Source organism: Oncorhynchus mykiss, chromosome 29 (assembly GCF_057628025.1).
Source record: "Oncorhynchus mykiss isolate SJ-2025 chromosome 29, ASM5762802v1, whole genome shotgun sequence".
Classification (NCBI taxonomy): domain Eukaryota; kingdom Metazoa; phylum Chordata; class Actinopteri; order Salmoniformes; family Salmonidae; genus Oncorhynchus; species Oncorhynchus mykiss.
Window position 1 is genome coordinate 44,617,441 of NC_143050.1, and position 22,179 is coordinate 44,639,619.

Here is a 22,179-nt window from a genome sequence, read left to right on the forward strand (position 1 = left end):
TTCCCATCAGATCCCCATTATTTCAGTTAATGAAATAGTGACACAATTTAAAACACTACAGAGATAATAACAACTGAAATAATACAACAGATTGCTCCAAGATGGCATAGCAGTCAGACAGACAGACGTCTTTTGTCCTCGTCTTGTCCCGTATATATATATTTACAACTTTCCTCGCATACATTTTTAGATATATTTTTTATTTTCCATAAACTCATCTTCAAAACACTCTCCTGCAACCCACCTCAACAATTTATATTTTTAAAAAAGAAAGTATTATTTACCTCAAATCTGTAATCCTCCATAGAAGCTAATCCAGAAGCTAGCCTGAGGCTAAACAGAAGATAATCAGAAGCTAGTTAGCTTCTTTACTGGCTAATCGTTAGTATTCAGCTAACCACGGTTTGTGGTCATCAGCTATCCTTTAGCTCGAAAATCTATCGCCAGTTTTGTACGACGCGGCTCGGAACATACCGGACCTATTTTTCTCTTCATGTCCCCTGATTTCAACCGCTAACTCTGGACATTTATACCTGGATATCGCAGCTAGCTAGCTGCTATCCGTGTGACTATTGGCTTACGTCGATCCCGGAGCAAATATAAATTATTCCAGAGCTAGCCAGCTGAAGAGTTCCATCAGTCACTCCTGGGGTACAATCACCTATCCGGACCCGTTTTACTGCCAATGCGGAGCCCCACCGGGCCTTCACAACTGGACTACCGACATTATCTACCCGAGGGAGTTATCCGGCTGGCTCTTCAGTCGCGACGTTACCTGAACGCCCATCTGCGGTCCGCTAATCGTTAGCTGTCTTATCGGCTGCTATCTGAATAGACCTTACGGACAATTATTATTATTTTATTTTTTTTCTTGGGCCTCTATAACTATATCTATTATTTTTTTTGTGAATTGGATTGATCCCCTCTACCACACGGAACCCCACTAATCCTACCGACGGAAACGCACGAGGTGGCTAATAACAGACCTCCATCCTATGCTAGCTTGCTACCGATGGCCCGGCTAGCTGTCTGAATCGCCGTGACCCCAACCAACCTCACTACTCACTGGACACTTTTGATCACTCTACTAAGCATGCCTCTCCTTAATGTCAATATGCCTTGTCCATTGCTGTTCTGTTTAGTGTTTATTGGCTTATTTCACTGTAGAGCCTCTAGTCCTGCTCACTATACCTTATCCAACCTACAGTGTGGCAAACAAGTATTTAGTCAGCCACCAATTGTGCAAGTTCTCCCACTTAAAAAGATGAGAGAGGCCTGTAATTTTCGTCATAGGTACACTTCAACTATGACAGACAAAATAAGAACAAATAATCCAGAAAATCACATTGTAGGATTTTTTATGAATTTATTTGCAAATTATGGTGGAAAATAAGTATTTGGTCACCTCCAAACAAGCAATATTTCTGGCTCTCACAGACCTGTAACTTCTTCTTTAAGAGGCTCCTCTGTCCTCCACTCGTTACCTGTATTAATGGCACCTGTTTGAACTTGTTATCAGTATAAAAGACACGTGTCCACAACCTCAAACAGTCACACTCCAAACTCCACTATGGCCAAGACCAAAGAGCTGTCAAAGGACACCAGAAACAAAATTGTAGACCTGCACCAGGCTGGGAAGACTGAATCTGTAATAGGTAAGCAGCTTGGTTTGAAGAAATCAACTGTGGGAGCAATTATTAGGAAATGGAAGACGTACAAGACCACTGATAATCTCACTCGATCTGGGGCTCCACGCAAGACCTCACCCCGTGGGGTCAAAATGATCACAAGAACGGTGAGCAAAAATCCCAGAACCACACGGGGGGACCTAGTGAATGACCTGCAGAGAGCTGGGACCAAAGTAACAAAGCCTACCATCAGTAACACACTACGCCGCCAGGGACTCAAATCCTGCAGTGCCAGACGTGTCCCCCTGCTTAAGCCAGTACATGTCCAGGCCCGTCTGAAGTTTGCTAGAGAGCATTTGGATGATCCAGAAGAAGATTGGGAGAATGTCATATGGTCAGATGAAACCAAAATATAACTTTTTGGTAAAAACTCAACTCGTCGTGTTTGGAGGACAAAGAATGCTGAGTTACATCCAAAGAACACCGTATCTACTGTGAAGCATGGGGATGGAAACATTATGCTTTGGGGCTGTTTTTCTGCAAAGGGACAAGGATGACTGATCCGTGTAAAGGAAAGAATGAATGGGGCCATGTATCGTGAGATTTTGAGTGAAAATCTCCTTTCATCAGCAAGGGCATTGAAGATGAAACGTGGCTGGGTCTTTCAGCATGACAATGATCCCAAACACCCGGGCAACGAAAGGGTGGCTTCGTAAAAAGCATTTCAAGGTCCTGGAGTGGCCTAGCCAGTCTCCAGATCTCAACCCCATAGAAAATCTTTGGAGGGAGATGAAAGTCTGTGTTGCCCAGCAACAGCCCCAAAACATCACTGCTCTAGAGGAGATCTGCATGGAGGAATGGGCCAAAATACCAGCAACAGTGTGTGAAAAACTTGTGAAGACTTACAGAAAACGTTTGACCTCTGTCATTGCCAACAAAGGGTATATAACAAAGTATTGAGATAAACTTTTGTTATTGACCAAATACTTATTTTCCACCATACTTTGCAAATAAATTCATTAAAAATCCTACAAATGTGATTTTCTGGATTTTTTTTCTCATTTTGTCTGTCATAGTTGAAGTGTACCTATGATGAAAATTACAGGCCTCATCTTTTTAAGTGGGAGAACTTGCACAATTGGTGGCTGACTAAATACTTTTTTGCCCCACTGTATTAGTTCCACCACCCACACATGCGATGACATCTTCTGGTTTCAATGATGTTTCTAGAGACAATATCTCTCTCTTCATCAATCAATACCTAGGTTTACCTCAAACTGTATTCACATCCTACCATACCTTTGTCTGTACATTATACCTTGAAGCTATTTTATCGCTCCCAGAAACCTCCTTTTACTCTCTGTTCCAGACGACCAATTCTTATTGCTTTTAGCCGTACCCTTATCCTACTCCTCCTCTGTTCCTCTGGCGATGTAGAGGTGAATCCAGGCCCTGCAGTGCCTAGCTCCACTCCTATTCCCCAGGCGCTCTCTTTTGATGACTTCTGTAACTGTAATAGTCTTGGTTTCATGCATGGTAACATTAGAAGCCTCCTCCCTAAGTTTGTTTCATTCACTGCTTTAGCACACGTTGCCAACCCGGATGTTCTAGCTGTGTCTGAATCCTGGCTTAGGAAGACCACCAAAAATTCTGACATTTTCATCCCAAACTACAAAATTTTCAGACAAGATAGAACTGCCAAAGGGGGCGGAGTTGCAATCTACTGCAAAGATAGCCTGCAGAGTTTTGTCCTACTATCCAGGTCTGTACCCAAACAATTTGAACTTCTACTTTTAAAAATCCACCTCTCTAAAAACAAGTCTCTCACCATTGCCGCCTGCTATAGACCACCCTCTGCCCCCAGCTGTGCTCTGGACACCATATGTGAACCGATTGCCCCCCATCAATATTCAGAGCTCGCGCTGCTAGGCGACCTAAACTGGAACATGCTTAACACCCCAGCCATCCTACAATCTAAACTTGATGCCCTCAATCTCACACAAATTATCAATGAACCTACCAGGTACCTCCCCAAAGCCTTAAACACGGGCACTCTCATAGATATCATCCTAACCAACTTGCCCTCTAAATACACCTCTGCTGTCTTCAACCAAGATCTCAGCGATCACTGCCTCATTGCCTGCATCCGTAATGGGTCAGCGGTCAAACGACCTCCACTCATCACTGTCAAACGCTCCCTGAAACACTTCAGCGAGCAGGCCTTTCTAATCGACCTGGCCGGGGTATCCTGGAAGGATATTGATATCATCCTGTCAGTAGAGGATGCCTAGTTATCTTTTTTAAATGCCTTCCTAACCATCTTAAATAAGCATGCCCCATTCAAGAAATTTAGAACCAGGAACAGATATAGCCTTTGGTTCTCCCCAGACCTGACTGCCCTTAACAAACACAAAAACATCCTATGGCGTTCTGCATTAGCATCGAACAGCCCCCGTGATATGCAGCTGTTCAGGGAAGCTAGAAAACCATTATACACAGGCAGTTAGAAAAGCCAAGGCTAGCTTTCTCAAGCAGAAATTTGCTTCCTGCAAAACTAACTCAAAAAAGTTCTGGGACACTGTAAAGTCCATGGAGAATAAGAACACCTCCTCCCAGCTGTCCACTGCACTGAAGATAGGAAACACTGTCACCACTGATAAATACACTATAATTGAGAATTTCAATAAGCATTTTTCTACGGCTGGCCATGCTTTCCACCTGGCTACTCCTACCCCGGTCAACAGCACTGCACCCCCCACAGCAACTCGCCCAAGCCTTCCAAATTTCTCCTTCTCCCAAATCCAGTCAGCTGATGTTCTGAAAGAGCTGCAAAATCTGGACCCCTACAAATCAGCCGGGCTAGACAATCTAGACCCTTACTTTCTAAAATGATCTGCCGAAATTGTTGCCACCCCTATTACTAGCCTGTTCAACCTCTCTTTCGTGTCATCTGAGATTCCCAAAGATTGGAAAACAGCTGCGGTCATCCCCCTCTTCAAAAGGGTGGGACACTCTTGACCCAAACTGCTACAGACCTATATCTATCCTACCCTGCCTTTCTAAGGTCTTCGAAAGCCAAGTCAACAAACAGATTACCGACCATTTCGAATCTCACCATACCTTCTCTGCTATGCAATCTGGTTACAGAGCTGGTCATGGGTGCACCTCAGCCACGCTCAAGGTCCTAAACGATATCTTAACCGCCATCGATAAGAAACATTACTGTGCAGCCGTATTCATTGATCTGGCCAAGGCTTTCGACTCTGTCAATCACCACATCCGGCAGACTCGACAGCCTTGGTTTCTCAAATGATTGCCTCGCCTGGTTCACCAACTACTTATCTGATAGAGTTCAGTGTGTCAAATCGGAGGGTCTGCTGTCCGGACCTCTGGCAATCTCTATGGGGGTGCCACAGGGTTCAATTCTTGGACAGACTCTTCTCTGTATACATCAATGATGTCGCTCTTGCTGCTGGTGAGTCTCTGATCCACCTCTACGCAGACGACACCCTTCTGTATAATTCTGGCCCTTCTTTGGACACTGTGTTAACAACCCTCCAGGCAAGCTTCAATGCCATACAACTTTCCGTGGCCTCCAATTGCTCTTAAATACAAATAAAACTAAATGCATGCTCTTCAGCCGATCGCTGCCTGCACCTGCCCGCCTGTCCAACATCACTACTCTGGACGGCTCTGACTTAGAATACGTGGACAACTACAAATACCTAGGTGTCTGGTTAGACTGTAAACTCTCCTTCCAGACCCACATCAAACATCTCCAATCCAAAGTTAAATCTAGTATTGGCTTCCTATTTCGCAAGAAAGCATCCTTCACTCATGCTGCCAAACATACCCTTGTAAAACTGACCATCCTACCAATCCTCGACTTCGGCGATGTTATTTACAAAATAGCCTCCAATACCCTACTCAACAAATTGGATGCAGTCTATCACAGTGCAATCCGTTTTGTCACCAAAACCCCATATACTACCCACCATTGCGACCTGTACGCTCTCGTTGGCTGGCCCTCGCTTCATACTCGTCGCCAAACCCATTCGCTTCATGTCATCTACAAGACCCGGCTAGGTAAAGTCCCCCCTTATGTCAGCTCGCTGGTCACCATAGCATCACCCACCTGTAGCACACGCTCCAGCAGGTATATCTCTCTGGTCACCCCCAAAACCAATTATTTCTTTGGCTGCCTCTCCTTCCAGTTCTCTGCTGCCAATGACTGGAACAAACTACAAAAATCTCTGAAACTGGAAACACTTATCTCCCTCACTAGTTTTAAGCACCAGCTGTCAGAGCAGCTCACAGATTACTGCACCTGTACATAGCCCACCTATAATTTAGCCCAAACAACTACCTCTTTCTCTACTGTATTTATTTTATTTATTTTGCTCCTTTGCACCCCATTATTCTTCCACTGCAAATCTACCATTCCAGTGTTTTACTTGCTATATTGTATTTACTTTGCCACCATGGCCTTTTTTTGCCTTTACCTCCCCTCATTTGCTCACATCGTATTTAGACTTTTTTATACTGTATTATTGACTGTATGTTTGTTTTACTCCATGTGTGTCGTTGTGTGTTGAACTGCTATGCTTTATCTTGGCCAGGTCGCAATTGTAAATGAGAACTTGTTCTCAACTTGCCTACCTGGTTAAATAAAGGTGTTCTCAACTGGCCTACCTGGTTAAATAAAGGTGTTCTCAACTGGCCTACCTGGTTAAATAAAGGTGTTCTCAACTAGCCTACCTGGTTAAATAAAGGTGAAATAAAATAAATAAAATAAAAACAGCTGTACCTGGGTCAATTTAGCTCTTCTAAGAAGAATATGTTTTTGAAGATTTATATACTCTTTTTAGTAAGTATGGCTATGGTCAATTATACAAATCCATAATGGAAAATGTGAACTTCATTTTACAACCATTACAGCAACTTATTTCTATCTAGAACTATAACACTAAACCTCTGTGCATGCTCATTCTGAGGGAACTCATTACAGTTATCTTTCTCTCAAAGTTCTCATATTTCATACAAGCATGAGCAAGCTCACAAACACATTTCATACACACACACACACACACACACACACACACTTTATTGTTCATCCTCAGCTGGCTGTGGCAACGGGATCTTGGGCCTCTATTGCGCGCCCTCTGCAAGAGTCCCCGAGTTGTTGGAGTTGTCAGTCCCGCTCTGCAGAAACTTCCTCGGGTCTTTGAGAGCCGGCCTCATCATCTGAACCAGGGCCAGCAGGGCTGCCTGGGTGCACTCCAGTGCCTGGGCCTGCCTCTCCTGGGCATAGGCCTGCGCCTCCTGGGACCTACGGATCATCTGAAGTAATTGGTTCTGTCCCTCCAGATGCTGAGCGATCTGCCTCACGTGCACATTGGTGGCCCGCTGTTCCTGGAGGAGCCGTGCCGAGTTGAGGGCAATGCGGCTCTTCAGCTCCTGGGGCTTGGCCTGGCTGGGCGGTTGGGTCGAAGACATTGCAGTCAGCATTACCACTGGATGCGACTCCATGGCGGTCACCACGGTGGGTGTGGCCTCGGTGGTGGTGCAGTACTCCACCATGCCGCCTTCCTCCAGAGTGTGGTACGTGGTCTCGACTGGTGGAAAAAAAGACAGACAGCTTGTTAGAAAAGGATTCTTCACTCCTGGTCCCAGAGAGCTACAGGCTGTGTAAGATTTTTCTCCAGCCTAGCACGAACACTTCTGATTCTACTATTAAAATTAAGACCTTGATTAGCTGAATCATATGTGTTAGTGCTGGGCTGTAAGAAAAGCCGGCTCACCCTGTATAGTTCACCTTGCAACTGCCTCCATAACAATTTACAGAACCAGACACTTCAAACCGAATAAACGACTTACCATCTAGGGATTTCGTCTCCTCGCATGATGCTGAAGCTGTCTGAAGGCCTACAAATATCAGAAACGGTGTTTTGAATAGGTTAAGCAATGTATTAAAGCAATGTTTTCCCTTTCATTTGGAGTGGCAACCTGAATAAATGGTTATTGTGACATAAATAAATAACGTCATCATCTTTATACTACTAATGTGGAAAATTGGAGCTTTGAAAAACTGGAATTTGTTCTAGCACTCCTTGCCAAAGTCATTGCAGCCTGGTTAGAAACGTATGACAAACGTACTTTCCGTGAGTGTCACGGTGGTGACTGAGCTCATAGTAACAGGTAAAGTTATCTCAGCATTTGGGTCTCCAGCAGGTAAACTGATGATAGTCGCCTCTCCCAAGAGGTTACAAATACGCTGCTGCATAGCAGTGAGGATAACGGGAACCGAAGTGCAGTCGGTAGTGGTATCCTCAATTGCCGCCCTCGCCTGTGCCACTTTGCCACCTCGGTCTTCATATCCGACCACTTCTTCTTGACCTCGGCCAATTCTCTTGGGCAGGTTGTTACAGCGTTTATCTTCTTCAGCATTTCTATCCACGCGTTATTCTTTACTATGTGAGTGTGAACGAGTATGTGCTTTTATTTCTCAATTTCCTCCACAATAATTTCGACCTCTCTCTCAGAAAAATTCATTTTTCTCTTTTTGCCATTCGATGCCATATTTGCATAAATTGCTGTTTCTTTTAAATAATTGTGCGTATTGTACGTAAAATAGTACTATTTACTCAATTGATCTGCGCAACCTAATGGCTTCCAGAATCGGCTTCTTCTTCCTACAAACAACGCTTACGTTCGTTGTGATTAGAACTCCGCACAACCAACCAACGTAGCACTGTGGTTGGTTACATTCCTCCCGTTTTGCCTGCTGCGGTTGGCTAAACCAAATGCCAATTGTTTATCCCAATTAAAGTAATTATCTCGCTCCATGTAGTAAAAAACATAATCAAATTGACAAAATGTCAACATTGCATCAATATGAATGTAGGCTGTGTTATAATGTGGATGTTTTTTCATGAGATTAGTTTATTTTCATTTATGGATTCATTTTAACCGGTTTCGTTCTGGGTTTCACAAATTTACATCAACGATGGTGATTGGCTACTGGACCTATCCATCATGCACATTCCAACACCCTCCCTATTCACTCTCCACTAGTCATTTCCTGGCAGGAACCCTAGGTTGAAAATGTTAAGTAGGCAGGAAGAGTCCTTTACGGCACCGGCTTTTTTTGGTTTGTGGTATCACTTATCAATCCAACTGCCAAGTCAAACGGGAGGAATTCACCGGCTATAGCCAAGAAAGGGCAGTGGACATCTTCAATACCAGTAGAAGGTATCACTGAAGTGACTTTCGTGGCACATTACAGCAAAAACTTGTTGAAATTTACAGTATATTGACTAAGTTACATTGTAACGCGGCTCAGCATCCACCTCATCACTTCTCAGCTGGCAGACGTAGCTAAAATAGCTAACGTTAGCTAGCTAGCTATTTTGCCGGTTGCTAGTACGCCAACCGAGTAAGCAGAGAATTAAAGAAGTCAACCGTTATGGGCCAAACCTGGATAACGGTGGAATGAGATAGTTAGTTACATTGCAAAGTTTACATTTGACTGTTTAGTCTGCACTACTTTTAGCAGTCCTTCTGAGCAATTTAGTTAGAACGCACGTGACGTGGTGGCTAAAATAGACTTGTCCATATTTGGCAGCTTGCCAAACTACCCCAATTTACATTACATTTAGATATAGTAAAATATCGGCTATCGATTGTAATAGTTTGATAATATTGGTTCCATCCGTATGATGCACAAGCAAGGGTCGTTCGTATCCCCCTTGCTCAGCGGGGTCTTTTGTCAATGCCAAGCAGATGAGGCGCACCGGGGTTCTGACCCAGGTGGCGGGGTCGAGGATACTGGGGGTCCATCCTTCCCATCCCCACCTCGGGCTTGGCCGTTGTCAGGGGTGAACACAGGTTCATGTGATGACTCCTGTGAACCATCGTATCTATGCGAACTTTGTGGTGGACCCGAGCAGGACCACAGACTGAAAGTGCTGTTTCAAGTCCTGGACGTGAATGGTGATGGGGGCATCTGCGTCAACGACCTGTCCATTGGGCTCAAGAAACTGGGCGTTCATCGCACAGAACTCGAACTTATGGTAAGTGTGTCGTTTTATTACAGTGCCTTTGGAAAGTATTCAGACCCTTAACATTATTCAGTTTGTTAGTTAGCCTTATTTTAAAATGTATTAACCTTTTTTTTTAAACCTACATAACATACCTCATAATGAAAGCGAAACAGGTTTAGATTTTTTTGCAAGTTTATTATAAATAAGAAACATAAATACCTTATTTACAGAAGTATTCAGGCCATTTTGCAATGAGATTTGAAATTGAGCTCAGGTGCATCCTGTTTCCATTGATCATCGTTGAGATCCTTGAGTCCACCTGTGGTAAATTCAATTGATTGGACATTATTTGGTAAGGCACACTCCTGTCTAATATAAGGTCCCATAGCTCAAGCCATGAGGTCGAAGGAATTGTCCGTAGAGCTCAGAATTGTGTCGAGGCACAGATCTGGGGATGGGTACCAAAATATTTCTGCAGCATTGAAGGTCCCCAAGAACACACTGGCCTCCATTCTTAAATGGAAGAAGTTTGGAACCACAAACTCTTCCCATAGCTGGCTTCCTGGCCAATCTAAGCAATCCGGGGAAAGGGCCTTGGTCAGGGAGGTGACCAAGAACCCAATGGTCACTCTGACAGAGCTCTAGAGTTCCTCTGGCGATGAGAGAACTTTCCAGAAGGACAACCATTTCTGCAGCACGCCACCAATCAGGCCTTTATGGTAGAGTGGCTAGACGAAAGCCACTCCTCAGTAAATGCTCATGACAGCCCGCTTGGAGTTTGCCAAAAGGCACCTAAAGACTCTCAGACCATGAGAAACAAGGTTATCTGGTCTGATGAAACCAATATTGAATTTTTTGGTTTGAATGCCAAGCGTCACGTCTGGAGGAAACCTGGCACCATCCCTACGGTGAAGTATGGTGGGGGCAGCATCATGCTCTGGGGATGTTTTCCAGCGGCAGGGACTGGGAGACTAGTCAGGATCGAGGCAAAGATTAACAGAGCAAAGTACAGAGATCCTTGATGAAAATCTGCTCCAGAGCCATCAGGACCTCCGACTGAAGCGAAGGTTCACCTTCAAACAGGACAACGACCCTAAGCACACAGCCAAGACAACGCAGGAGTGGCTTTAAGACAAGTCTGAATGTTTTTGTGGCCCAGCCAGAGCCCAGACTTGAACCCGATATACCATCTCTGGAGAGACCTGCAGCAACGCTCCTCATCTAACCTGACAGAGTTTGAGAGGATCTGCAGAGAGAAATGGGAAAAACTCCCCAAATACAGGTGTGCCAAGCTTTTAGTGTCATACCAAAGAAGACTTGAGGCTGTAATCGCTGCCAATGGTGCTTCAACAAAGTACTGAGTTAAAGGGTCTGAATACTTATGTAAATGTGATATTTCTGTTTTCCATTGAATACATTAGCGAAAATTTCCAAACCTGTTTTCCTTTTTCATTATGGGATAGTGTGTTTAGATTGAGGGGGGGAAACAATTTTAAACAATTTTAGAATAAGGTTATAATGTAACAATGTGGAAAAAGTTAAGGGGTCTGAATACTTTCCGAGTGCGCTATATCTTTCTAAAGATTAATAACTTAAGGACAAGGTGAAACTCAATAAGTTCAAGCAAGCTCATTAACACTGTGACAGGATTAACTGATTTAATGTTGACTCCCTGTTCAGTGTTTACATAATAATCTAATCTATAACACTGGGCAAAAGCTCGTAAGTAAAGCAGTAGTCAGCAACCGTTTCTATCACTTTCGGTCGTTAAAAACCAAGCCAATATTTACCACTCATAACTTTTTAAGTCATATTTTAAAAAGTTTTTCACCTATACAATATTACCCTAATAAAAACTGTTCTGTAGGAATGAGGTTTGTGCAGTAGCCTAATTGCTTGACCTGACAATATTATTCTCAGACCATATTATATTTCAAAACTTAAATAAATCAGTTGTGTTACTAAAGAGGCACAGCTGAGCATAAATACAAATAATTATCTTTTTTGTTTTACTGGATTTTTCTGATGGTCAGTCTCAGCGACTGGAGGGATAGAGCAGCAGAGGGCCTGTCTCTCACAGTCCCTGCTCTCTCCTGTCCTCCAGTAAGACTGACCAGAGAGAGTGGGAACCGTCTTGCACCTGATTTCAACTCAAGTCGCACTGCATTATTTTTGCCTCATGCACAAATATTCCTTGATATTAAAATAGAATTGATGAACCGCAAATAATAAAACGCAGGCTTATCAATAGGCTACGTTTGGCTGCTCATTCCTTGCAGCTGCAGTGTGTTGGTTGGTTATAGGGAGAAGCATGTTTTATGGTTCGTGAAAGTGTTAACAGTGCTGAATAAAAACTTCAACATGAACTCGGTCATAAAAACAGCAGCTCTTTGCTGCATTCTATGACAGTCTCTCTGGTCATGGTTTTAAAAGTTATGAATAGTATCTAACTCGCGTAGTATCTAACTTTGATGTGGGGTCGTGGAAGCTGCAGGCACAGTGATTTGAGCTATACAATTAGCTTCTCAAAGGAATGTTTTCTTCACCTTAAACAGCAAACAAACTGTTTTGAGAATGACAATATTTAAAATACATTGAGGAACTCTTTCCAGCTCTCGCCCTTTCGATAACCACTCAGCTTGAAATGGGAAAACTGTCATGCTCTGATCCAGTGGAAACATCATAAAATAGGCCTACCAGATTACTTCTTATCCCTTGACACCAAATAGCCTATAGCTGTGTCTGTCTGGAGCTCACTGACTGGGAAACTCAGAATATTTTATCCAATTACAATGTTGCAAGTTTGCTAGGGCAAGCTTCAGCTGGACCCAAGTTGATACAATGTTTCAAGTTCTTTGCAGACAGGCCATACATATCCAATAAATAAGTCTATTTATTTTTATCAGGATATTTTATGCCTGCTAATGTTATTCGTGGGCTTTATGTAGGCTATTTTTACATTGTCGGCAATGGCGATAGTAACTTTTTAGGTTTAGCATTTTCATTTAGATTTGGATAGAATTTTGATGAACCACATGAACCAGCTGTGTTCGAATATCCATACTAACATATACTGTATACTACAGTACATACTTAATGAGTAAACGGTACCATTCAAAAGTTTCGACACCTACTCATTCAAAGGTTTTTATTTTATTTTTCACTTTTTTTATACATTGTGGAATAATAGTGGAGACATCAAAACTATGAAATAATACGTGGAATCATGTAGTAACCAAAAAAGTGTTCAACAAATTTTAGATTCTTCAAATTATCCATCCTTTGCTTTGATGACAGCTTTGCACACTCTTGGCATTCTCTCAACCAGCTTCACCTGGAATGTTTTTCCAACAGTCTGGAAGGAGTTCTCACACATGCTGAGCACTTGGTGGCTGCTTTTTCTTCACTCTGCGGTTAAACTCGTCCCAAACCATCTCAATTTGGTTGAAGTCGGAGGATTGTGGAGGCCAGGTCATCTGATGCAGCACTCCATCACTCTCCTTCTTTGTCAAATAGCCCTTACATAGCTTGGAGGTGTTTTGGGTCATTGTCCTGTTGAAAAAAAAAAAATGATAGTCCCTCTAAGCACAAACCAGATGGGGTGGTGTATCACTGCAGAATGCTGTGGTAGCCATGCTGATTAAGTGTGCCTTAAATTCTAAATACTTCACTGACAGTGTCACCAGAAAAGCACCATCATACCACCACCTCCATGCTTCACGGTGGGAATCTAAAATACAGAGAATCTTTTCACCTTCTCAGCGGTTGGAACCAAAATGTCTCAAATTTGGACTCATCAGACCAAATTACAGATGATAAAATCAAATGTATTTATATAGCCCTTTGTACATCAGCTGATATCTCAAAGTGCTGTACAGAAACCCAGCCTAAAACCCCAAACAGCAAGCAATGCAGGTGTTGAAGCACGTTGGCTAGGAAAACTCCCTAGAAAGGACAAAACCTAGGAAGAAACCTAGAGAGGAACCAGGCTATGTGGGGTGGCCAGTCCTCTTCTGGCTGTGCCGGGTGGAGATTATAACAGAACATGGCCAAGATGTTCAAATGTTCATAAATGATTGCATGGTCAAATAATAGGTCTGGGACAGGTAGCACGTCCGGTGAACAGGTCAGGATTCCATAGCCGCAGGCAGAACAGTTGAAACTGGAGCAGCAGCACGGCCAGGTGGACTGGGGACAGCAAGGAGTCATCATGCCAGGTAGTCCTGAGGCATGGTCCTAGGGCTCAGGTCCTCAGAGAGAGAAAAATAGAGAATTAGAGGGAGCATACTTAAATTCACACAGGACACCGGATAAGACAGGATAAATACTCCATGTGTGCTGTTTTCTGTACATTGTTTCAGAATGGTTGCTTCAACTGCTGGACAGAGTTTTCATGCACATGAAAAACACAATGGTCCTTGGCTCCAGGCGATGAGATGATCTGGGAAGATCTAAGCTGGTTTCTCAAATCAAAACAACTAGCTAGTTGATTGGAGAAGTAGTCAAATATCCAAACCAATTCAATGTTGATAACCAACATTTATGTATTCAAAACATGAATAGCTATCAATATATTTTTTTTTAAGGTTGATTTTAAAAACCATGCACATAAACACTTGAAACAAATAATTATTGAGAAATTACAGGAGTAAACTACCAAGGCTGCCACTAGGTGCCACATCAACCATGGATGTTGGGGTGGTGCTGACGATGACGAATATGAAGTTGACAAATTGTGAAATTTCATAGTCATCTGGTGGTCAAAGCAAGAATGTGAAAAGTCTGGACATCCTCTCCCTGCTCTTACAGACACCTACCCATGAGCCCCCTCTCTTTTCAGTTACTGTAACCAGCATCGTCACCCACTGAGCACCAACCGACACCGGACGTCCATGGACGTTGAAAGGTAGATTAAATTAGGTCAGTCGCCCTGGCCTTGATTTCAACATCCACAAGCGTTGTTTTTTGATCCGGTCCGGACCAGCCTTGATTTCAATGTCCACAGATTTCTGGACCCTACTTCATTTGGCCCAAACATCAACCTCCATGACTGGTTCAGACTTGGTCCGATCTAGACGAGACCAAATCTGAACCATTCATAGACGTCTGTTTCACACGTTTTTGTAGAATAGAGTGGAGTAGAGTTCAGTAGAGCACACACGTTAAGTACACTATAATGTACTTGTTAAAGGAATTAAATAGCTCTATGTTTTAATACCCAATTAAAAATAAACACTCTGTCAATTCATAAGGATTTGTAATTCCCTTATTCTATAATGATAGACAGAGCCCAGTCTTAAAATCAGACAGCAGAGTTTATTCAAGAGAGTACTCCCACAATACAGGTTTACCACAGGTTATAAACTGAAAATGACGTCCTTAGTTCCAGCCCCAATCTGTGCCATCTCCGTTCCAGTACAAAGGCTGTATCTCCAGCCTTCCCACATCCGCCTCCCTACCAATTTAATATAATTTACGAGTCAAGGTTTTCTCGTGTAGATAAGCATTCAAATAGCAGTCTGAAGATTTGTACCAAGGAACAGACTGTCATTGTTCTAACTTTCGACCAAGTTCACACACATTATTTTCAGTACTGGGATCAAGAAAGAGAACTCATACATATATAGAATAGTATTCTGATTAATAAATATACAGTAACATAATAGTATTCTGATTAGTCAGTCCTGATTGAAATGTATGCATAATTAGTCATCATTGATAAAAATTCCCTTAACAGTACTATACTTTATTGTACTGAACTATAATCTACTGTGCTTTGCTTTGATGTCCAAACTTGTGAAACATTGATAGGCTACTAAATTTGGTTTTGTTTGGTGGCGGAGCTCATTAAAAGAACAGCCAGTGGTGTAGAATAATATGCCCAGGAGGATATTGCATATTTCTACCTTTTTGTGTACCTATTTAGGGCACATCACCATAATGAGCATGACATTCATATCCATAATAATGCTTTTCTGTGTAGTACAGATCATTGACCCATGATGAAATTATGTTACTGGTGTAAATCCACTTCACTTGCTGTAGTTCAATAACCAAAATAGATTTTCTCAAACTCTGTGTTATGTCAGCTGACACCCCATTCATTCAGCAGACATCTTTGAATCTAGATTCTGAGCAGATATTCAAGAGTTTTTAGAAAATGTGGTCCCATAAAAATATATAACATTTCCCCAAAATTCTGTTACCGAACTTTGCATTTGCACAGTTCTTCCAGTAAATGCTTTTGTAAAATGTTCAGTGTAAATTGTTAAAAGTAGTCCTTAGAATTGTATGGTTTGTTAAACTTTGAAATCAGTGTTTTTTTGTTTGGATTACATTTTAAGTATGACATCAGTCGGCACTATTTTACAGGCCAGTAACACCATCTGAAATATCAAGGTTTCATACAACACTGCTCTTTGAACACCCTTCTTTAAATAAGGCTACTCTTATTTTCCAACCTCATTCACTTATTTGAACCAAAGTTATTATACCCAGGTTGTTTATTTTATTTTCAGTTAGAGGATTCACTTTTTTTATTTGGCATTTGCATCTGTCTGCTGATTTGGGTTTATGGCAAACTGACATCCATTTTTGTTTGTAGGCCTAAGCTACTAACACAAGACAATTGTATTTCTTCAAGAATGTCAGCTTTGCCAGGGTTTACTTTAAGATAAAGATAATACCATTTTAAATTGCCATCCAAAAATAGATTTGTCCTCCTACACATTTCTGGCCATGAAGTAATAGTTACAGAACTAGGACGTTGACACTGACAGCCAGTCATGACTCATATCCATCAGATCTGGTGCTGGGATGGCGACTGGGGCAGGCAAAGGGCGCTGATATGGTAGAAACAAGTCAGGTGCTAGGAGACCATCTCACAGGAGAAGCAGAGGTTAGGCAATACGAGAGGAAGATAAACAGGAGGGTACAAGGGCTTCCCTAGAGGGAATATGGGGAAAATTGGAGATAATTAAAGATAGTTGGATAAGGAAGGACTGGTTCTCACAGCAGTAAGGAGACAACTACTCATACAACAAGTTAAACAAAATAAAAAATATTCTAGCGAAGTCCAATAGGCAAATCAAATGTTATTAGTCACATGTTCCGAATACAACAGGTAGACCTTACAGTGAAGTGCTTACTTACGAGCCCCTAACCGACAGTGCAGTTTAAAAAAATATGGATAAGAATAAGATAGAAAAGTAACAAGTAATTAAAGAGGAGCAGTAAAAAAATAACAATATATACAGGGGGGTGCCCGTACAGAGTCAATGTGGAGGAGCACCGGTTAGTTGAGGTAGCATGTACATGTAGGTTGAGTTAATTAAATTGGCTATGCATAGATGACAACAGAGGGGCATTGGTGAGGGGGGGGGGGGTGAATAGTCTGGGTAGCCATTTTGACTAGAAGTTCAGGAGTCTTATGGCTTGGGGGTAGAAGCTGTTTAGAAGCCTCTTGGACCTAAACTTGGTGCTCCGGTACCGCTTGCCGTGTAGTAGCAGAGGGAACAGTCTATGACTAGGGTGGCTGGAGTCTTTGACCATTTTCAGGGCCTTCCTCTAACACTGCCTGGTATAGAGGTCCTAGATGGCAGGAAGATTGGCCCCAGTGATGTACTGGGCCGTTCGCACTACCCTCTGTAGTGCCTTGCGGTCAGAGGCCGAGCAGTTGCCAAACCAGGCAGTGATGCAACCAATCTTTTCAGTCTCCTGAGGGGGAATAGGTTTTGTCATGCCTGCTTCACGACTGTCGTGGTGTGCTTGGACCATGTTAGTTTGTTGGCGATGTGGACACCAAGGAACTCTCAACCTGCTCCACTGCAGCCCCGTCGATGAGAATGGGGGCGTGCTCTGCCCTCTTTTTCCTGTAGTCTACAATCATCTCCTTTGTCTTGATCACGTTGAGGGAGAGGTTGTCGTCCTTGCACCACACGGCCAGGCCTCTGACCTCCTCCCTATAGGCTGTCTCGTCGTTGTCTGTGATCAGGCCTACCACTGTTGTATCATCTGCAAATTTATTGATGGTTTTGGAGTCGTGCCTGGCCGTGCAGTCATTGTTATTACCTACCCTTACCACCTGGGGGTGGCCCGTCAGGAAGTCCAGGATCCAGTTGCAGAGGGAGGTGTTTAGTCCCAGGGTCCTTAGCTTATTGATGAGCTTTGAGGGCACCATGGTGTTGAATGCTGAGCTGTAGTCAATGAATATCATTCTCACATAGGTGTTCCTTCTGTCCAGGTGGGAAAGGGCAGTGTGGAGTGCAATAGAGCCTGCATCATCTGTGGATGTGTTGGGGCGGTATGCACATTGGAGTGGGTCTAGAGTTTCTGAGATGTTGGTTTTGTGAGCCATTACCAGCCTTGCAAAGCACTTCATAGCTGCAGACGTGAGCTCTATGGGTCGGTAGTCATTTAGGCAGGTTACCTTAGTGTTCTTGGGCACAGGCACTATGGTGGTCTGCTTAAAACATTTTGGCATTACAGACTCGGACAGGGAGAGATTGAAAATGTCAGTGAAGACACTTGCTAGTTGGTCAGCGCATGCTCGCAGTACACGTCCTGGTACTCCGTCTGGCCCTGCGGCCTTGTGAATTTTGACCTGTCTATAGGTCTTACTCGCATCGGCTTTGGAGAGCGTGATCAGTCACCCGGTACAGGTGGTGCTCTCATGCATCTTTCAGTATTATTTGCCTCGACGCGAGCGCGGAAGTAGTTTAGCTCCTCCGGTAGGCTCGTGTCACTGGGCAGCTCTCGGCTGTGCTTCCCTTTTGTAGTAGAGGTCGACCGATTTATGATTTTCAGCGCCGATACCGATTTATTGGAGGACCAAAAAAAAGACAATACCGATTAATTGGATGTTGTTGTTTTTTGTTTGTTTTATTTGTAGTAATGACAATTACAACAATACTGAATGAACACTTATTTTAACTTAATACATCAATAAAATCAATTTAGCCTCAAATAATGAAACATTTTCAAATGTGGTTTAAATAATGCAAAAACAAAGAGTTGGAGAAGAAAGTAGAATTGCAATATGTGCTATGTAATAAAGCTAACGTTTCAGTTCCTTGCTCAGAACATGAGAACATATGAAAGCTGGTGGTTCCTTTTAACATGAGTCTTCAATATTCCCAGGTAAGAAGTTTTAGGCTGTAGTTATTATAGGAATTATAGGACTATTTCTCTCTCTACCATTGGTATTTCATTAACCTTTGACTATTGGATGTTCTTATAGGCACTTTAGTATTGCCAGTGTAACAGTATAGCTTCCGTCCCTCTCCTCGCTCCTACCTGGACTCGAACCAGGAACACATCGACAGCCACCCTCGAAGCAGCATTACCCATGCAGAGCAAGGGGAACAACTACTCCAAGTCTCAGAACGAGTGACGTTTGAAACGCTATTAGTGTGCACCCCGCTAACTAGCTAGCCATTTCACTTCGGTTACACCAGCCTCATCTCGGGAGTTGATAGGCTTGAAGTCATAAACAGCGCAATGCTTGACACACAACGAAGAGCTGCTGGCAAAACGCACAAAAGTGCTGTTTGAATGAATGTTTACACGCCTGCTTCTGCCTACCACCGCTCGGTCAGATACTTAGATACTTGTATGCTCAGTCAGATTATATGCAACGCAGGACACGCTAGATAATATCTAGTAGTATCATCAACCATGTGTAGTTAACTAGTGATTATGATTGATTGTTTTTCATAAGATAAGTTTAATGCTAGCTAGCAACTTACCTTGGCTTACTGCATTCGCGTAACAGGCGCGACAGTCTCCTTGTGGAGTGCAACGAGAGAGAGGCAGGTCGTTGTTGCGTTGGACTAGTTAACTGTAAGGGTGCGAGATTGATCCCCCGAGCTGACAAGGTTGAAAATATGTCGTTCTGCCCCTGAACAAGGCAGTTAACCCACCGTTCCTAGGCCGTCATTGAAATTAACAATGTGTTCTTAACTGACTTGCCTAGTTAAATAAAGGTATTACATTTTATTTTTTATTTTTTTTTAACGGCAAATCGGCACCCAAAAATACAGATTTCTGATTGTTATGAAAACTTGAAATCGGCCCTAATTAATCGGCCATTCCGACCTCTAGCTTGGAGATAATAAGCTATCTCTGCACTTGGGTAAAACTGAGGCAATTATTTTTGGATCCAGGCCGACATTGAGTAGGTCCACTGAAATCAGAGTCGAGTTAGGGGGTGAGGTGCTGACTAAAACTAAAACCTATGTTCGCTACCTGAGATGTATCCTTGATGGAAGCTTGGTAGGTGTGAGCATGGCCAATAAAGTTCTAGGGAAGGTTTATGCCTGGACTAAGTTTTTGGCTAGAAAGTCCAAACGGCTTGAAAAGGACTCCATGAAAGAGCTAGCCACAGCCCTCCATTCAATGCCATTTTGACTACGCTATTACTTCCTGGTTTGGGGGATTATCTAAATGTATGATGGGGAAGCTCCAGATAGCCCAGAATAAGCTGATCAGGGTGGTAATTGAAGGCGAGTCCATGTATCCACATAGGCAGGAGCTGCTTTCAGGAACTAAACTGGCTGCCTGTTGAGGCTAGGGTGCCCAAGATTAGACTATGTTTGGTTTACAGGAGTATTTATGGTCCTGCGCCCAGATATCTAAGTGATTACTTTCCTCGTGTTAGGGATGCACACAATCACAGCACCAGATCAGGTGTTGCTGATGTGTGCTTATGCAGGTTCAGGAGTAATGCTGGGAAAGGGTACTTTCTTGTATAATGGAGCCTCAGAATGGAATGAGTTGCCTCTGCCTATAAAAACAATGTCCTCTCTGGGCAGCTTTAAAAATAAAGTGAAAATATGTTTGTCTTCTGTGCCCATGTGAATAACCCCTACGATGTAACTGCAATGATGAGATAGATGTTGTTCTTTGTTTTTTTATGTTTTATCTCAATGCCATACTGTGTTGGATCTTGCCTAGCCATCTTGTCTCAAGAGGACCACCATGGAAATAAGTCCCAGGCTTTATTGTGTGTTATCCTCCATGTGCATGTTTGGCCTTTTCATGTTTTTATGTGTACTTAAAAAAAAAAGAAATGGTCAAATTAATAAACTAAACTAAATGGATTGAACAGCCTGTGTGCTCCTTTTAGCTAGGCCTGAGCTAGAGTTCAACATGCCTGTGAGGGTCTAAACCAGGACTGCCCAATTCCAGTCCTGGAGGGTTTTCATCCTCTCCTTCTAATCAGGGATTCATTCAAACCTGGGACACCAGGTGAGTGCAATTAACTACCAGGTAGAAACGAACTGAAATTTAGGCTGACCTGGTCTAAACACTCCACACTAATGGAGCAGGTGGACCAGGTGATGTCCACTATGTGACCACTCTGGAGCAAACAAGACCCAGGTGGCTTGTGGTTGTAACCTTCCCTCACTGATCTACACTCCTGTCCTCAAATAAACTCAGTCCATCTCTTTGTCTTGGTCTCCTTATCCAAATGTAACAGGCTCACCTTTTGTCATACTTTTAACTGAACATAGGCTTTAATTTCCCTTGAGAATCGTCAATTTTCTTTTTAAACCTACAGTTATATCCTTGCTACTCTTCAGCCTGTATCTAAATTGATATTTAAATTCTCATCGAAGTGTAAAAATCCTCTCCTTATTTTCTGACAGAAAATAGTTAAAGCGGGAGATAAGGACCTGGACGGCCAGTTGGACTTCGAAGAGTTTGTCCACTATCTGAGAGACCACGAGAAGAAGCTCCGGCTGGTCTTCAAAAGCTTGGACACTAAGAACGATGGTAGGAACACAGAGAGGTGCCGCATAGGCCGGAGCCACACAACCACTGAATGCATTCACTTGTATCACTATGTTTATCTTAAACCACAGTTTAGCCTACAAAGTGCTATGCTGTACTATTCACTTGGGGGGAAATTATGCATTGGGTTTGGCTGTGCATGCACAATGACATTAACTGAGGAAATTCAGCCTTTAGGTCTATTACATTGAGGTACTATTTTATAAGCTGGTAGTAAAAACTTTTATATAATATCCGGTCAGTGAGATCCCTTACGAGTGGCTGATGTTGATGTTTACTCTTTTGCCCCGCAGGTCGTATTGACAAGCAGGAAATCATGCAGTCCCTTCGAGACCTGGGGGTTAACATCTCCGAGCAGCAGGCAGAGAAGATCCTCAAAAGGTAAGGCTGTCAACCTGGGCCGACGTGTCTCCCGTCTCACCAACACTCTTGTCTAAACCATTAGCTCTAAGTGTCTGTCTGTGTTAGTCAGTCCAGCATGCATTTTGTCTCTTCTCTACCTCATACTCCCTCTACTTCTTACTCTCTCTACCTTTTTGCCCCCTTTCTCCGTTTCACCTCTAATTCTTGACTGTTTGCAGTCAGTGTCGTCTTTTTACCACGGCGGTTAGCTAGATGCTTGAGTCAACTATCTCAAGTCCACCAGAACCTTCCACAGAAGTGTTTCCCTCCAAGCACCGGGATACTGCCTGCTAGCCCTGGTCAGAGCTGCCATT

General features: G+C 43.0%; 1 protein-coding gene and 1 pseudogene across 2 annotated transcripts in view; one reads left to right on the top strand and one right to left on the bottom strand.

Annotated features, from left to right (window-relative positions):
- Window positions 1–6,010: 6,010 nt before the first annotated feature.
- On the bottom strand, window positions 6,011–8,319 carry LOC110509495 (nuclear apoptosis-inducing factor 1-like; annotated as a pseudogene). The gene is made up of 3 exons (XR_016493436.1): window positions 7,785–8,319; window positions 7,506–7,553; window positions 6,011–7,243 (listed from the first exon to the last, which is right to left on the bottom strand). The product of XR_016493436.1 is annotated as a nuclear apoptosis-inducing factor 1-like (transcript).
- A 346-nt stretch (window positions 8,320–8,665) lies between these two features.
- The window catches only part of LOC110509494 (mitochondrial adenyl nucleotide antiporter SLC25A25), a 32,100-nt gene continuing 18,586 nt past the window's right edge, over window positions 8,666–22,179 (top strand). The window contains exons 1-3 of the mRNA XM_021590388.3: window positions 8,666–9,700; window positions 21,319–21,445; window positions 21,757–21,844. Coding sequence (XP_021446063.2) covers window positions 9,344–9,700; window positions 21,319–21,445; window positions 21,757–21,844 — 572 coding nt within the window. The 5' untranslated portion in view covers window positions 8,666–9,343. The remainder of the gene's footprint in view (window positions 9,701–21,318; window positions 21,446–21,756; window positions 21,845–22,179) is intronic.